General features: G+C 40.7%; 1 protein-coding gene across 4 annotated transcripts; it reads right to left on the bottom strand.

Annotated features, from left to right (window-relative positions):
* Positions 1-2,885: 2,885 nt before the first annotated feature.
* On the bottom strand, positions 2,886-12,429 carry LOC130272790 (lymphocyte antigen 6E-like). 4 transcript variants are annotated; one of them, XM_056518668.1, is made up of 4 exons: positions 12,301-12,373; positions 10,556-10,720; positions 9,865-9,984; positions 2,886-4,047 (listed from the first exon to the last, which is right to left on the bottom strand). In XM_056518668.1, exons 2-4 carry the CDS (start codon positions 10,605-10,607, stop codon positions 3,839-3,841), a joined length of 381 nt encoding a protein of 126 aa, XP_056374643.1. In that variant the 5' UTR covers positions 10,608-10,720; positions 12,301-12,373; the 3' UTR covers positions 2,886-3,838. The 4 variants fall into 4 exon arrangements, with proteins under 4 accessions (XP_056374643.1, XP_056374642.1, XP_056374641.1 ...); XM_056518667.1 differs by having other exon boundaries at positions 10,556-10,830; positions 12,301-12,352; XM_056518665.1 differs by having other exon boundaries at positions 2,888-4,047; positions 10,556-10,695; positions 12,301-12,429.
* Between the last annotated feature and the right edge of the window lie 3,934 nt (positions 12,430-16,363).

Below are 16,363 nucleotides of genomic sequence, written 5' to 3'. Positions count from 1 at the left end.
ATGATTTTGTGGGTGAAATATACATGAACTGGTGACAGAAATAATTCTGCGTTCTCAAAGTTTTTCTTATCTTTGTCAAAAACTTTTACGTCTTGCTGCTGTCACATGAACAAGCGGTAACGCCTCAGGCAGCAACATATATACAAACGTTACCACCAGTCCATGCGACAGCAGCGACAGGTGAAAATCAGGGTAGCGCTGCACCGTGCTCATGGCCCTAACTTATTGTTTTAAACACAGTGTGCCTCCAGCTGTTTCACCACTATAACTCCCAGCATGCCCTGACAGCCAATAGATGTCAGGGCAAGCTGGAAATTGTAGTGGTGAAACAGCTGGAGGTACCCTGTATAGATGAACTAAGGGCGGAAGTGTCGGCCCCAGCAGGCATCAGTGACGTGGTGCCTGCTAGGGAAGTCTGCCTGGTAGTGAGCACACAACCAGGCAGCCAAAAAGACCTTTTTAATATAGTAAAAAAAAAAATTAAAAGCAGGGAGGGGGTAAGGGATAGATGGGTAATAGGCAGGGACAGAAAAAATATATAAATAGGATGGCGGGTGCTACTTTTTAAGAAGTGACCTGATTGGTTGCTATTGCAAATGGTCAACTTTTCCTCTGGACAGGTTTTAATAAATCTCTCTTTCTTAGCTCTCCAAATTATTATTTTTTTACTTTTTAACCCCTTGCCACAGAACATCGGGTATATCCGGCGCTGCGGTACGGGAGAGTTATGAAGCGAGCTCAGCAGCCAGGACCCGTGCATAATGCCGGACATCGCCGTTCCGGTGTTATAGCCACTAGAGGGAGCTATAAGTTTGAAACAGCCCCCCCCCCCCCCCGTTTTCCCATTAAAAAAATTGTGTAAATAAAAATAAACATATGTGGTATTGCCGCATGTGTAAATGTCCAAACTATAAAAATATATCATTAATTAAACTGCATGGTCAATGACGTACGCACAAAAAAATTCGAAAGTCCAAAATAGCATATTTTGGTCACTTTTTATAACATAAAAAAATGAATAAAGAGCGATTAAAAAGTATGATCAAAACTGATAAAAACTTCAGATCACGGCGCAAAAAATGAGTCCTCATACCGCCCTGTACACGGAAAAATAAAAAAGTTATAGGGGTCAGAAGATGACAATTTTAAACGTATACATTTTCCTGCATGTAGTTATGATTTTTTTTCGAAGTAATAAAAAATCAAACCTATATAAGTAGGGGATCATTTTAAACGTATGGACCTACAGAATAAAGATAAGGTGTCATTTTTAATGAAAAATGCACCGTGTAGAAACAGAAGCCCCCAAAATTTACAAAATGGCGTTTTTTCTTCCATTTTGTCACACAATGATTTTTTTTCCGTTTCGCCGTAGATTTTTGGGTAAAATGACTGACGTATCTGCAAAGTAAAATTGGTGGCACAAAAAATAAGACATCATATGGATTTTTAGCTGCAAAATTTAAAGAGTTATGATTTTTAAAAGGTAAGGAGGAAAAAGTGAAAGTGCAAAAACGGAGAAAAACACTTGGTCCTTAAGGGGTTAAAAAGATTTTCACCTGTCGCTGCTGTTGCATGGACTGGTGGTAACATTTCAACTGGTGACAAATAGATAATGTGTTTCTGAAGTCACAAAATGTTTTTTTTTTTGGATAATTTTTCACTACTTTATATACACATGTGTTTTAACACCTGATTGTTATCTAATGTTTTCTCAGATCACTTAAAAATATTTGTGGGTTTTGTTTTTTGTTTTTAGCAATTTTAGCAAAAAACTGGCACACTTTACACAGCTGCATCAGTGGTTCTGTGGGCTCCAAACACTATTTCTGATTGTCCCTTAGAGATCGTCTTCACACCCTGACCTGACAAAGCAAAAGCCCCACACCAGCACAATGCAGATGTTTTAGTGCTCTGCTAGTGTATTATGGAGTGTCCTCTGTGATCACACACACTGTCCCTCACAGAGATCTTCTGCTTATCAGATCCTCTCCCTAAAATGGCCTCTGCCCCACCCCTAGATGCCTCCTAATTGCCTGGGAGCTGTGTACAAGCCACGTCTCCTGGATGTTGTCAGCTCTGGGGCTAATTCCATCCCTCTAGTCTACAGCACTGAAAGCGCCATCTCCCCCATTACCCTACTTGTAAATATACATGTGCAGTTTTCCTTAAAGGGGTACTCCGCCCCTAGACTTCTTATCCCCTATCCAAAGAATAGGGGATAAGATGTCTGATCGCTGGACTCCAGAAACTGGGAACCCCCATGATCTCTCCTGCAGCTGCCCCTGTCGTCATCTTGTGCACGGAGCCGGCTTCGCTCCGTGCCTGATGACTGGTGATGCAGGGGCAGGAAGATGTCATTCCCCGCCCCCTTAATGCAAGTCTATGGGAGGGGACGTGATGGCCACCGTGCCTCCTCCCATAGACTTGCATGAAGGGGGTGGAACGTCACGAGGGGGCGGGGATGTGACGTCACGATCCTCCGCCCCTGCATCGCCAGTCATCAGGGGCTGCTGCAGGAGAGATCAGACATCTTATCCCTTATGCTTTGAATAGGGGATAAGATGTCTAGTGGCAGAGTACCCCTTTAAAGACCCACCCTACCATATGACAAACACCACACAACAACACCACATCTATGGGATATCTTATTGTATTTATCACACGTTATAACTATGCTTCGTGCTGAACCCAGACATCACAGCCAATGCAATAGTATACAGATAGAACTTCGGTATTACGTAGAAATAGAATATATTTAATGCACACAAAGAAGGGGTGATAGCAGTGGTTTACAAAATAGAGTTCTTACGTAGTTCGAATGTGATTTAAGAGAATAAGTTCATATTGGCTTGTCCTTGAGGGGCGGGGTGTGACGTCATGAGGAGGTGGGGCTATGAAGTCACGCGCTGCCGGCTCCAGCGTTCGGAACAGTTTGTTATAGATTGGCTCTTCTATCTATAGAGTATATTTGGAGTAATGTCCTAAACGCTTTCGGAAGGTCAGCTCAGCCATTTTGCCTTGTACTATATGTGGTGGTGGGGTGTGTGGTGCAGGGCAGATGTTGTTGCCCTAGGGGCAGATGGCATTAACCCCTTTTGTTTGTGACGCCAGGGCGTGGTTTACCCTATAACCACCCGATGGAATATTGCTGGATCCTGGGCTAGGCACGGTGGCAATAAAGACAACAACGCCAAATTACGGACAAAGGTAGCTTTACTGAGGATAGACAGATGGTAAAGTCTATACAGTTCAGCCAAGGCCCAAGGAGGTGACCAGTGATGCAGAGACCTTAAGGGCTTGCTGCGACTAGTATTAGGACTGGACAATTAAATGCAGACCACGCTGACTTGACAGATTACCGGGACTGACTTGACTCATAAAGCTGTGACTTTATCTTACTTGACTTGATGGCGGCTGCAGGACTGGACTTTGAGGTCTCCAACACTCTGGACACACACACTAGACAAGACTACACTGGACCTCAGCAGAAGAGAGAGAAGCTCCACCCAGGGCTTATATGGGGGAGACTAGCAGGGAGCCAATAGGTCACTCTGGCGGTCAGCTGATCACTGGTACCTCCTGGGTAACAATCACATGACATATCACATGGTATAACTCTTAAAGCAACAGTACATTTTATAACACTTTACATGGTAAAACATATTTACAATGGGAAACAAGTGCAGGGGCCTTGGGGACACTGAAGGAGGCGCCTGAGATATATATCTATCACTAGATCCGTATCAATTGATTGATCTTCATACCAATGACTTCATATGGTCCTTATATTATTGGGGTGAGCAAGGTTGTTAAATGAGTTATAACAATCAGGAGATTACAGGGAGGAGCTTCTGAGGAGAACCATGATGGCTCCCAGGGCTACGGCCAGGATGGTGGAGGTGGACTTGATGCTGGAGGCTCCGCTGGTGTTACACAGGTCGGTGCTGCAGCAGGTGACACTCGATGCAGCTACAACGGCATTAATTCCAGTGGCCACACAGGCTGAGGAGCAGGTCTTAGTGATGGAGGCATAAGATAAACTACCTACGAAGAAAGAAGAGAAAACTGTAAGAGCGGTCACACTATGGAGTCTATACTGTAAGAGAGGTCACACTATGGGGTCTATACTGTAAGAGAGGTCACACTATGGAGTCTATACTGTAAGAGCGGTCACACTATGGAGTCTATACTGTAAGAGCGGTCACACTATGGAGTCTATACTGTAAGAGCGGTCACACTATGGAGTCTATACTGAAAGAGCGGTCACACTATGGAGTCTGTACTGTAAGAGCGGTCACACTATGGAGTCTATACTGTAAGAGAGGTCACACTATGGAGTCTATACTGTAAGAGAGGTCACACTATGGAGTCTATACTGTAAGAGAGGTCACACTATGGAGTCTATACTGTAAGAGAGGTCACACTATGGAGTCTATACTGTAAGAGCGGTCACACTATGGAGTCTATACTTAAAGAGCGGTCACACTATGGAGTCTATACTGTAAGAGAGGTCACACTATGGAGTCTATACTGTAAGAGAGGTCACACTATGGAGTCTATACTGAAAGAGCGGTCACACTATGGAGTCTGTACTGTAAGAGCGGTCACACTATGGAGTCTATACTGTAAGAGAGGTCACACTATGGAGTCTATACTGTAAGAGAGGTCACACTATGGAGTCTATACTGTAAGAGAGGTCACACTATGGAGTCTATACTGTAAGAGAGGTCACACTATGGAGTCTATACTGTAAGAGCGGTCACACTATGGAGTCTATACTTAAAGAGCGGTCACACTATGGAGTCTATACTGTAAGAGAGGTCACACTATGGAGTCTACACTGTAAGAGGGGTCACACTATGGAGTCTATACTGTAAGAGAGGTCACACTATGGAGTCTATACTGTAAGAGCGGTCACACTATGGAGTCTATACTGAAAGAGTGGTCACACTATGGAGTCTATACTGAAAGAGCGGTCACACTATGGAGTCTATACTGTAAGAGCGGTCACACTATGGAGTCTATACTGTAAGAGAGGTCACACTATGGAGTCTATACTGTAAGAGAGGTCACACTATGGAGTCTATACTGTAAGAGAGGTCACACTATGGAGTCTATACTGTAAGAGAGGTCACACTATAGAGTCTATACTGAAAGAGCGGTCACACTATGGAGTCTATACTGTAAGAGCAGTCACACTATGGAGTCTATACTGTAAGAGAGGTCACACTATGGAGTCTATACTGTAAGATCAGTCACACTATGGAGTCTATACTGTAAGAGCGGTCACACTATGGAGTCTATACTGTAAGAGCGGTCACACTATGGAGTCTATACTGTAAGAGAGGTCACACTATGGAGTCTATACTGTAAGAGCGGTCACACTATGGAGTCTATACTGTAAGAGCGGTCACACTATGGAGTCTATACTGTAAGAGCGGTCACACTATGGAGTCTATACTGTAAGAGCGGTCACACTATGGAGTCTATACTGTAAGAGAGGTCACACTATGGAGTCTATACTGTAAGAGCAGTCACACTATGGAGTCTATACTGTAAGAGCGGTCACACTATGGAGTCTATACTGTAAGAGAGGTCACACTATGGAGTCTATACTGTAAGAGGTCACACTATGGAGTCTATACTGTAAGAGAGGTCACACTATGGAGTCTATACTGTAAGAGCAGTCACACTATGGAGTCTATACTGTAAGAGCGGTCACACTATGGAGTCTATACTGTAAGAGAGGTCACACTATGGAGTCTATACTGTAAGAGCGGTCACACTATGGAGTCTATACTGTAAGAGCGGTCACACTATGGAGTCTATACTGTAAGAGCGGTCACACTATGGAGTCTATACTGTAAGAGAGGTCACACTATGGAGTCTATACTGTAAGAGAGGTCACACTATGGAGTCTATACTGTAAGAGAGATCACACTATGGAGTCTATACTGTAAGAGAGGTCACACTATGGAGTCTATACTGTAAGAGAGATCACACTATGGAGTCTATACTGTAAGAGCACTCACACTATGGAGTCTATACTGTAAGAGAGGTCACACTATGGAGTCTATACTGTAAGAACAGTCACACTATGGAGTCTATACTATAAGAGAGGTCACACTATTGAGTCTATTCTGTAAGAGCGGTCACACTATGGAGTATATACTGTAAGAGCGGTCACACTGTGGAGTCTATACTGTAAGAGCGGTCACACTAGGGAGTCTATACTGTAAGAGCGGTCACACTATGGAGTCTATACTGTAAGAGCGGTCACACTATGGAGTCTATACTGTAAGAGAGGTCACACTATGGAGTCTATACTGTAAGAGCAGTCACACTATGGAGTCTATACTGTAAGAGAGATCACACTATGGAGTCTATACTGTAAGAGCAGTCACACTATGGAGTCTATACTGTAAGAGAGGTCACACTATGGAGTCTATACTGTAAGAGCAGTCACACTATGGAGTCTATACTGTAAGAGAGATCACACTATGGAGTCTATACTGTAAGAGAGGTCACACTATGGAGTGTATACTGTAAGAGCAGTCACACTATGGAGTCTATACTGTAAGAGAGGTCACACTATGGAGTCTATACTGTAAGAGCGGTCACACTATGGAGTCTATACTGTAAGAGAGGTCACACTATGGAGTCTATACTGTAAGAGAGGTCACACTATGGAGTCTATACTGTAAGAGAGGTCACACTATGGAGTCTATACTGTAAGAGAGGTCACACTATGGAGTCTATACTGTAAGAGCAGTCACACTATGGAGTCTATACTGTAAGAGAGGTCACACTATGGAGTCTATACTGTAAAAGAGGTCACACTATGGAGTCCATACTGTAAGAGCGGTCACACTATGGAGTCTATACTGTAAGAGAGGTCACACTATGGAGTCTATACTGTAAGAGAGGTCACACTATGGAGTCTATACTGTAAGAGGTCACACTATGGAGTCTATACTGTAAGAGAGGTCACACTATGGAGTCTCTACCGTAAGAGAGGTCACACTATGGAGTCTACTGCAAGAGAGGTCACACTATGGAGTCTATACTGTAAGAGCGGTCACACTATGGAGTCTATACTGTAAGAGAGGTCACACTATGGAGTCTATACTGTAAGAGAGGTCACACTATGGAGTCTATACTGTAAGAGCGGTCACACTGTGGAGTCTATACTGTAAGAGAGGTCACACTATGGAGTCTATACTGTAAGAGAGGTCACACTATGGAGTCTATACTGTAAGAGCAGTCACACTGTGGAGTCTATACTGTAAGAGAGGTCACACTATGGAGTCTATACTGTAAGAGAGGTCACACTGTGGAGTCTATACTGTAAGAGAGGTCACACTATGGAGTCTATACTGTAAGAGAGGTCACACTATGGAGTCTATACTGTAAGAGCGGTCACACTATGGAGTCTATACTGTAACAGCGGTCACACTATGGAGTCTATACTGTAAGAGCGGTCACACTATGGAGTCTATACTGTAAGAACAGTCACACTATGAAGTCTATACTGTAAGAGAGGTCACACTATGGAGTCTATACTGTAAGAGAGGTCACACTATGGAGTCTATACTGTAAGAGAGGTCACACTATGGAGTCTATACTGTAAGAGAGGTCACACTATGGAGTCTATACTGTAAGAGAGGTCACACTATGGAGTCTATACTGTAAGAGTGGTCACACTATGGAGTCTATACTGTAAGAGAGGTCACTCTATGGAGTCTATACTGTAAGAGAGGTCACACTATGGAGTCTATACTGTAAGAGAGGTCACACTATGAAGTCTATACTGTAAGAGAGGTCACACTATGAAGTCTATACTGTAAGAGAGGTCACACTATGGAGTCTATACTGTAAGAGCGGTCACACTATGGAGTCTATACTGTAAGAGAGGTCACACTATGTAGTCTATACTGTAAGAGCGGTCACACTATGGAGTCTATACTGTAAGAGAGGTCACACTATGGAGTCTATACTGTAAGAGAGGTCACACTATGGAGTCTATACTGTAAGAGAGGTCACACTATGGAGTCTATACTGTAAGAGCAGTCACACTATGGAGTCTATACTGTAAGAGGGATCACACTATGGAGTCTATACTGTAAGAGCGGTCACACTATGGAGTCTATATACTGTAAGAGAGGTCACACTATGGAGTCTATACTGTAAGAGCTGTCACACTATGGAGTCTATACTGTAAGAGCGGTCACACTATGGAGTCTATATACTGTAAGAGAGGTCACACTATGGAGTCTATACTGTAAGAGCGGTCACACTATGGAGTCTATACTGTAAGAGCGGTCACACTATGGAGTCTATACTGTAAGAGAGGTCACACTATGGAGTCTATACTGTAAGAGAGGTCACACTATGGAATCTATACTGTAAGAGCGGTCACACTATGGAGTCTATACTGTAAGAGCGGTCACACTATGGAGTCTTTACTGTAAGAGAGATCACACTATGGAGTCTATACTGTAAGAGAGATCACACTATGGAGTATATACTGTAAGAGCGGTCACACTATGGAGTCTATACTGTAAGAGAGGTCACACTATGGAGTCTATACTGTAAGAGAGGTCACACTATGGGGTCTATACTGTAAGAGAGATCACACTATGGAGTATATACTGTAAGAGCGGTCACACTATGGAGTCTATACTGTAAGAGAGGTCACACTATGGAGTCTATACTGTAAGAGAGGTCACACTATGGAGTCTATACTGTAAGAGAGGTCACAGTATGGAGTCTATACTGTAAGAGAGGTCACACTATGGAGTCTATACTGTAAGAGAGGTCACACTATGGAGTCTATACTGTAAGAGCGGTCACACTATGGAGTCTATACTGTAAGAGAGGTCACACTATGGAGTCTATACTGTAAGAGAGGTCACACTATGGAGTCTATACTGTAAGAGCGGTCACACTATGGAGTCTCTACTGTAAGAGCGGTCACACTATGGAGTCTATACTGTAAGAGAGGTCACACTATGGAGTCTATACTGTAAGAGAGATCACACTATGGTGTCTATACTGTAAGAGAGATCACACTATGGAGTCTATACTGTAAGAGCGGTCACACTATGGAGTCTCTACTGTAAGAGCGGTCACACTATGGAGTCTATACTGTAAGAGAGGTCACACTATGGAGTCTATACTGTAAGAGAGGTCACACTATGGAGTCTATACTGTAAGAGCGGTCACACTATGGAGTCTCTACTGTAAGAGCGGTCACACTATGGAGTCTATACTGTAAGAGAGGTCACACTATGGAGTCTATACTGTAAGAGCGGTCACACTATGGAGTCTCTACTGTAAGAGCGGTCACACTATGGAGTCTATACTGTAAGAGAGGTCACACTATGGAGTCTATACTGTAAGAGAGGTCACACTATGGAGTCTATACTGTAAGAGAGATCACACTATGGTGTCTATACTGTAAGAGAGATCACACTATGGAGTCTCTACTGTAAGAGCGGTCACACTATGGAGTCTATACTGTAAGAGAGGTCACACTATGGAGTCTATACTGTAAGAGCGGTCACACTATGGAGTCTCTACTGTAAGAGCGGTCACACTATGGAGTCTATACTGTAAGAGAGGTCACACTATGGAGTCTATACTGTAAGAGAGGTCACACTATGGAGTCTATACTGTAAGAACAGTCACACTTTCAAACCTTTCATTTTTATATGTATATAGGCGATATATGAAACACTACCCTAAAGGAGCTGAGCTGCAATACCAGACACCACCTGTGGGCAGAGTGTGGTGCAGTTTCTGGAACTAGAGCCGCCTTGTATGCCTTATCCTACACTGAGTAACATGTGACTCACTTACCAAGTCCAGCGGTGGTCACGGAGGTCATGCAGGACGTGGCCCCGCTGGTGCAGTTGGTCGCGGTCATGCAGTTGGCGTTGCTGCTCTGGGATGTGCACGTGTAGCAGGATAAAGAGTAAACTGGAAGAAACAACACAAGACATTATCCTGGAACATATACAGAGACCAGGAGTGTGCTGGACTACTATCCCCAGCATGCCCTCTGGACTAGCTACTGTCTGAAGTGTCCTTCTGGGCTGATATATTTATTGTATTAATACAGAGTAGCGTTACCTCTCAGGACTGTAGGAAAGCTCTCCTAGGTGTAGTCCCTCCGCTTTCCCTGGGCCCTGAACACCATATTTATTGCATTATTACAGAGTAATGATACCTCTCAGGACTGTAGGAAAGCTGAGTAATACAATGTGCCATCGCCCTAACTGTGCGTCACGTAATAAAAACGTAAATAGATAAATAGACTACATTATGTTCACTATTATAGTGAGACCTCAGCTGTAATATCAGAATGTGGTCACTAGGTGGCGCTCTATATAGATTCCCCTCAGTGATGTCACCGTTCACATCGCTCCTTATGATGTAATATAGTGACCATGGTCAGAATATGGGGAGAATATATGGGCGCCGTGGAGACCCCAACCCAGGACTGCGCCGCACGGTGTAATAGAGAATCTTAAAGGGCCGGCGCACTTACCTGTACCCACACAGAGTGCAGCAATGAGGAGCAGGCTTGTGTAGGCAGCCATGGCTGGGAGTCAGTGGAGAGCTGAGATACACTGTGGATACGCCTCAGCTGCTCCTTATATATACCTGTCCGCTCTTTGTGTCCATCACCTGTAAATAAGATAAAGGGGCTGCGCTGTGTTGTGGTAACGTGAGGGTTTTGTTAGTACAAGGAGTCGTGAGCATCACTAACAATTGTGAGCAGAGAACCATGGGGACGACACAAACACCCGAAAGTCCAGCGACCTAATAATAATGTGGAAAGTATGTGACCCCCTCCATAATAACACAAAAGAAAAACATTGCAGATAGTTCTATTACCAATTCTATTTTATATCTATCTCATATCTATCTATCTCATATCTATCTATCTATCTATCTCATATCTATCTATCTATCTCATATCTATCTATCTCATATCTATCTATCTATCTCATATCTATCTATATCATATCTATCTCATATCTATCTATCTCATATCTATCTATCTCATATCTATCTATCTATCTATCTCATATCTATCTCATATCTATCTATCTATCTCATATCTATCTATCTATCTATCTCATATCTATCTATCTATCTCATATCTATCTATCTATCTCATATCTATCTCATATCTATCTATATATCTCATATCTATCTATCTATCTCATATCTATCTATCTATCTATCTCATATCTATCTATCTCATATCTATCTATCTATCTCATACCTATCTATGTCATATCTATCTATCTCATATCTATCTCATATCTATCTATCTATCTATCTCATATCTATCTATCTCATATCTATCTATCTATCTATCTATCTAATATCTATCTCAATCTCATATCTATCTCATATCTATCTATCTATCTCATATCTATCTCATATATATCTCATATCTATGTATCTTTCTCATATCTATCTATCTATCTCATCTATCTATCTCATATCTATATATCTCATATCTATCTATCTATCTATCTCATATCTATCTCATATCTATCTATCTCATATCAATTTATCTCATATCTATCTATCTCATATCTATCTATCTATCTCATATCTATCTATCTCATATCTATCTATCTATCTATCTCATATCTATCTATCTCATATCTATCTATCTCATATCTATCTCATATCTATCTATCTCATATCTATCTATCTCATATCTATCTCATATCTATCTGTCTCATATCTATCTATATATCTCATATCTATCTCTATCTATCTATCTATCTATCTATCTCATATCTATCTATCTATCTATCTCATATCTATCTCATATCTATCTATCTATCTATCTCTATCTATCTATCTCATATCTATCTATCTCATATCTATCTCTATCTATCTATCTCATATCTATCTATCTGTGGTAGCTTGGGGGTGTAGGGTAGGTGGTGTAGCTGTGCAGTGATGAAAGGGTGTAGCATTAACCCTTAACTGTCGTGACGCCAGGGTGCGGGTTCCTCTGCATATATATATCCTACCGCCACCCGTCCACATCCGGAATTGTAATAAACGGGAAATAACTTTACTGCAGATTTTATGCAGGATACAAACAGTCTATACAGAGGATCGGTACTTAGGCTCCTCACAGGTTGGTTGGGACCTTGTAGGGAATAAGCTTTGAGGATTTGCTTTACGCTGTTCCACTGAATTTAGGGGTTTGATTTAGGTTCAGTAGTCACGTAGAATTAGCTGAATTGGCGTTAGACTCACGGTTATCACGTAGTTGAAGAGATCGGCTTCAGGCCTAATTAGTCTTGTAGGTTTGCACGGAGCTGTGTTCTCTCTGATAGTCCGGAACCCAAGAGAGAGATCAAGGGATACAGCGCCCTTATATCTCAAGGGGCAGGATCAAAGCTTATTGGTTCCCCAAACCTGTCAGTCCTAGTACAAAGGATTGTGGTACATCACATGACTCAATCACATGACCTGAATTGTCCTTAACTTTAGAATAACACATTTACTATAGATCACATGACTTAAGGTCCTGTAAGTAACCTTTATATTATTAAATATATACAACAAATTACAGATTTATGAGGCGACTGAGGGTTATCCCACTAAGAGAATCCTAACAACACGGAGGAACTCTGACTATGGGGACTTACGACACAAGGTACAGGACCATGTCCAGTACCGGGACACCACATATCTATCTATCTCATATCTATCTATCTCATATCTATCTATCTCATATCTATCTATCTATCTCATATCTATCTCATATCTATCTATCTCATATCTATCTATCTATCTCATATATATCTATCTATCTCATATCTATCTATCTCATATCTATCTATCTCATATCTATCTATCTATCTCATATCTATCTATCTCATATATATCTATCTATCTCATATCTATCTATCTATCTATCTATCTCATATCTATCTAATATCTATCTCATATCTACCTATCTATCTCATATCTATCTCATATCTATCTATCTCATATCTATCTATCTAATATCTATCTCATATCTACCTATCTATCTCATATCTATCTATCTCATATCTATCTATCTCATATCTATCTATCTATATCTATCTATCTCATATCTATCTATCTATCTCATATCTATCTCATATCTATCTATCTCATATCTATCTCATATCTATCTATATCTATCTCATATCTATCTACAAAAGAAAATATTTGCAGCACTCCAAATAAGATTATGGTGAAAAAAAGTGAAGCTTTATTCCATCCAAAGAAAGCGACATTTCAGCGGACTCACTCAGCCATTCTCAAGCCACTGTCAGTGAGTGAGTGAGTCCGCTGAAACGTCGCTTTCTTTGGATGGAATAAAGCTTCACTTTTTTTCACCATAATCTTATTTGGAGTGCTGCAAATATTTTCTTTTGTATTTTAAGTGTCCTGGACCAAGACTGTTTTGTTTGCTGGCACCTAATCTTGTGCATCTCTGGTAGTGCTGTTTCTCAATTTTGGATATTTATCTATCTATCTATCTCATATCTATCTATCTATCTATCTCATATCTATCTATCTCATATCTATCTATCTCATATCTATCTATCTCATATCTATCTATCTCATATCTATCTATCTATCTATCTCATATCTATCTATCTCATATCTATCTCATATCTATCTATCTATCTATCTCATATCTATCTATCTCATATCTATCTCATATCTATCTATCTCATATCTATCTATCTCATATCTATCTATCTCATATCTATCTCATATCTATCTATCTCATATCTATCTATCTCATATCTATCTATCTATCTATCTCATATCTATCTCATATCTATCTATCTATCTCATATCTATCTATCTCATATCTATCTCATATCTATCTATCTCATATCTATCTATCTCATATCTATCTATCTATCTATCTCATATCTATCTATCTCATATCTATCACATATCTATCTATCTCATATCTATCTATCTATATCTATCTATCTCATATCTATCTCATATCTATCTATCTCATATCTATCTATCTATCTCATATCTATCTATCTATCTCATATCTATCTATCTCATATCTATCTATCTATCTCATATCTATCTATCTCATATCTATCTCATATCTATCTATCTATCTCATATCTATCTATCTCATATCTATCTCATATCTATCTATCTATCTCATATCTATCTATCTATCTATCTATCTCATATCTATCTATCTATCTCATATCTATCTATCTATCTCATATATATCTATCTATCTCATATCTATCTATCTCATATCTATCTATCTCATATATATCTATCTATCTCATATCTATCTATCTATCTATCTCATATCTATCTATCTCATATCTATCTATCTCATATCTATCTATCTATCTCATATATATCTATCTATCTCATATCTATCTATCTATCTATCTCATATCTATCTATCTATCTATCTCATATCTATCTATCTATCTCATATCTATCTATCTATCTCATATATATATCTATCTATCTATCTATCTATCTCATATCTATCTATCTATCTCATATATATCTATCTATCTCATATCTATCTATCTATCTATCTATCTATCTCATATCTATCTATCTATCTCATATCTATCTATCTATCTCATATATATATCTATCTATCTATCTATCTATCTCATATCTATCTATCTATCTCATATATATCTATCTATCTCATATCTATCTATCTATCTATCTATCTATCTATCTCATATCTATCTATCTATCTCATATCTATCTATCTCATATCTATCTATCTCATATCTATCTATCTCATATCTATCTATCTCATAGTTTTCAGACCCTTTCACTTTTTCACGTTATGTTGCTCCTTGTGCTGAAATAAATTACAAAAACCTATCCTAGACCCCCAGATAAATTTATACCCTAGACCCTTACCTAAATCCTTACTCCAGAATCTGCAGCCCTTAAACGATAAGATCATCTGGGTACAGGCGGCAGACTGGCCACCTTCAGCCAACAGAGCTGGGGGCCTACCGGGAGTTTTCACAGTATCCCTGTAGTCCAGTCTAGTCCTGTCTATATAGGGTCTCACAGCTGACAATGTATATTAGAGTAAACAACAAGCCATGAGGAAGAAAGAACTGCCTGTAGAGCTCAGACACAGTCCTGTCTATATATGGTCTCACAGCTGACAATGTATATCAGAGCAAACACCATTTCTGCTGCATTAAAAGTTCCCAAGAGCTCAGTGGCCTCCATAATTCTTATATGGAAGAAGTAGAGTTGCCGCCCAACAAATTAAGTAATCAGGGGAGAAGATAAGAAAAGGGGCCAAGAACTCCATAGATCCTGTGTGCGGATGGGAGAAACTTCCAGAAGGTCCGGATGGGAGAAACTTCCAGAAGGTCCAGAACTATAAAGCATTGGTACGGCCTCACCTGGAATATGCTGTTCAGTTTTGGTCACCAGTCCATAAAAGGGACACTGTGGAGCTGGAAAGGGTGCAGAGATGCGCGACTACACTAATATGGGGCCTGGAACATCTTAGCTATGAGGAGCGAGTTACAATTGTCTTGAGAAGAGACGATTAGGGGGGGATATGATAAATGTATATAAGTATATTAATGGCCCATACAAAAAATATGGAGAAAAACTGTTCCAGGTTAACCCCCCCCCCCCCCCCCCCCCCAAAGTACGAGGGGGGCACTCCCTCTGTCTGGAGAAGAAAAGGTTTAGTCTAAAGGGGCGACACGCCTTCTTTACCATGAGGACTGTGAACTTATGGAACAGTCTACCTCAGGAACTGGTCACAGCAGGAACAATTAACAGCTTTAAAACAGGATTAGATACATTCATGGAACAAAATAACATTAATGCTTATGCAGAATTATAAAATCTCATCCCTTCCCAATATCGCACCACACCCCTACCCTTCAATTCCCTGGTTGAACTTGATGGACGTATGTCTTTTTTCAACCGTACTAACTATGTAACTATGTAACTATGTAACAATCACTGAGGCCTCCACAATCTGGGCTTTATGGCAGAAAGAAGCCTCCTCAGTAATAACACATGAAAGACACTGTAGATTACAGCGAAGAATATAAAGGATCAGACTGTGAGGAACAACATTCTCTGGTCTGATAGAACCAAGATTCACCTTCCTGGCCTCAATTCTAAGCATCATGTCTGGAGGAATCAAGACACTGCCCATAACCTGCCCAATACTCTCCCTACAGTGATCATGGTGGGGGCAGCATCATGTCTGGGGGAAACCAGGTACTGCCCATCACCTGCCCAATACCATCCCTACAGTGATCATGGTGGGGGCAGCATC

This window comes from Hyla sarda, chromosome 5, assembly GCF_029499605.1.
Source record: "Hyla sarda isolate aHylSar1 chromosome 5, aHylSar1.hap1, whole genome shotgun sequence".
In the NCBI taxonomy this organism is placed as follows: Eukaryota; Metazoa; Chordata; class Amphibia; order Anura; family Hylidae; genus Hyla; species Hyla sarda.
Note: the sequence above shows the minus strand (reverse complement) of the source record. Positions and strands in the feature narration are given on the sequence as shown.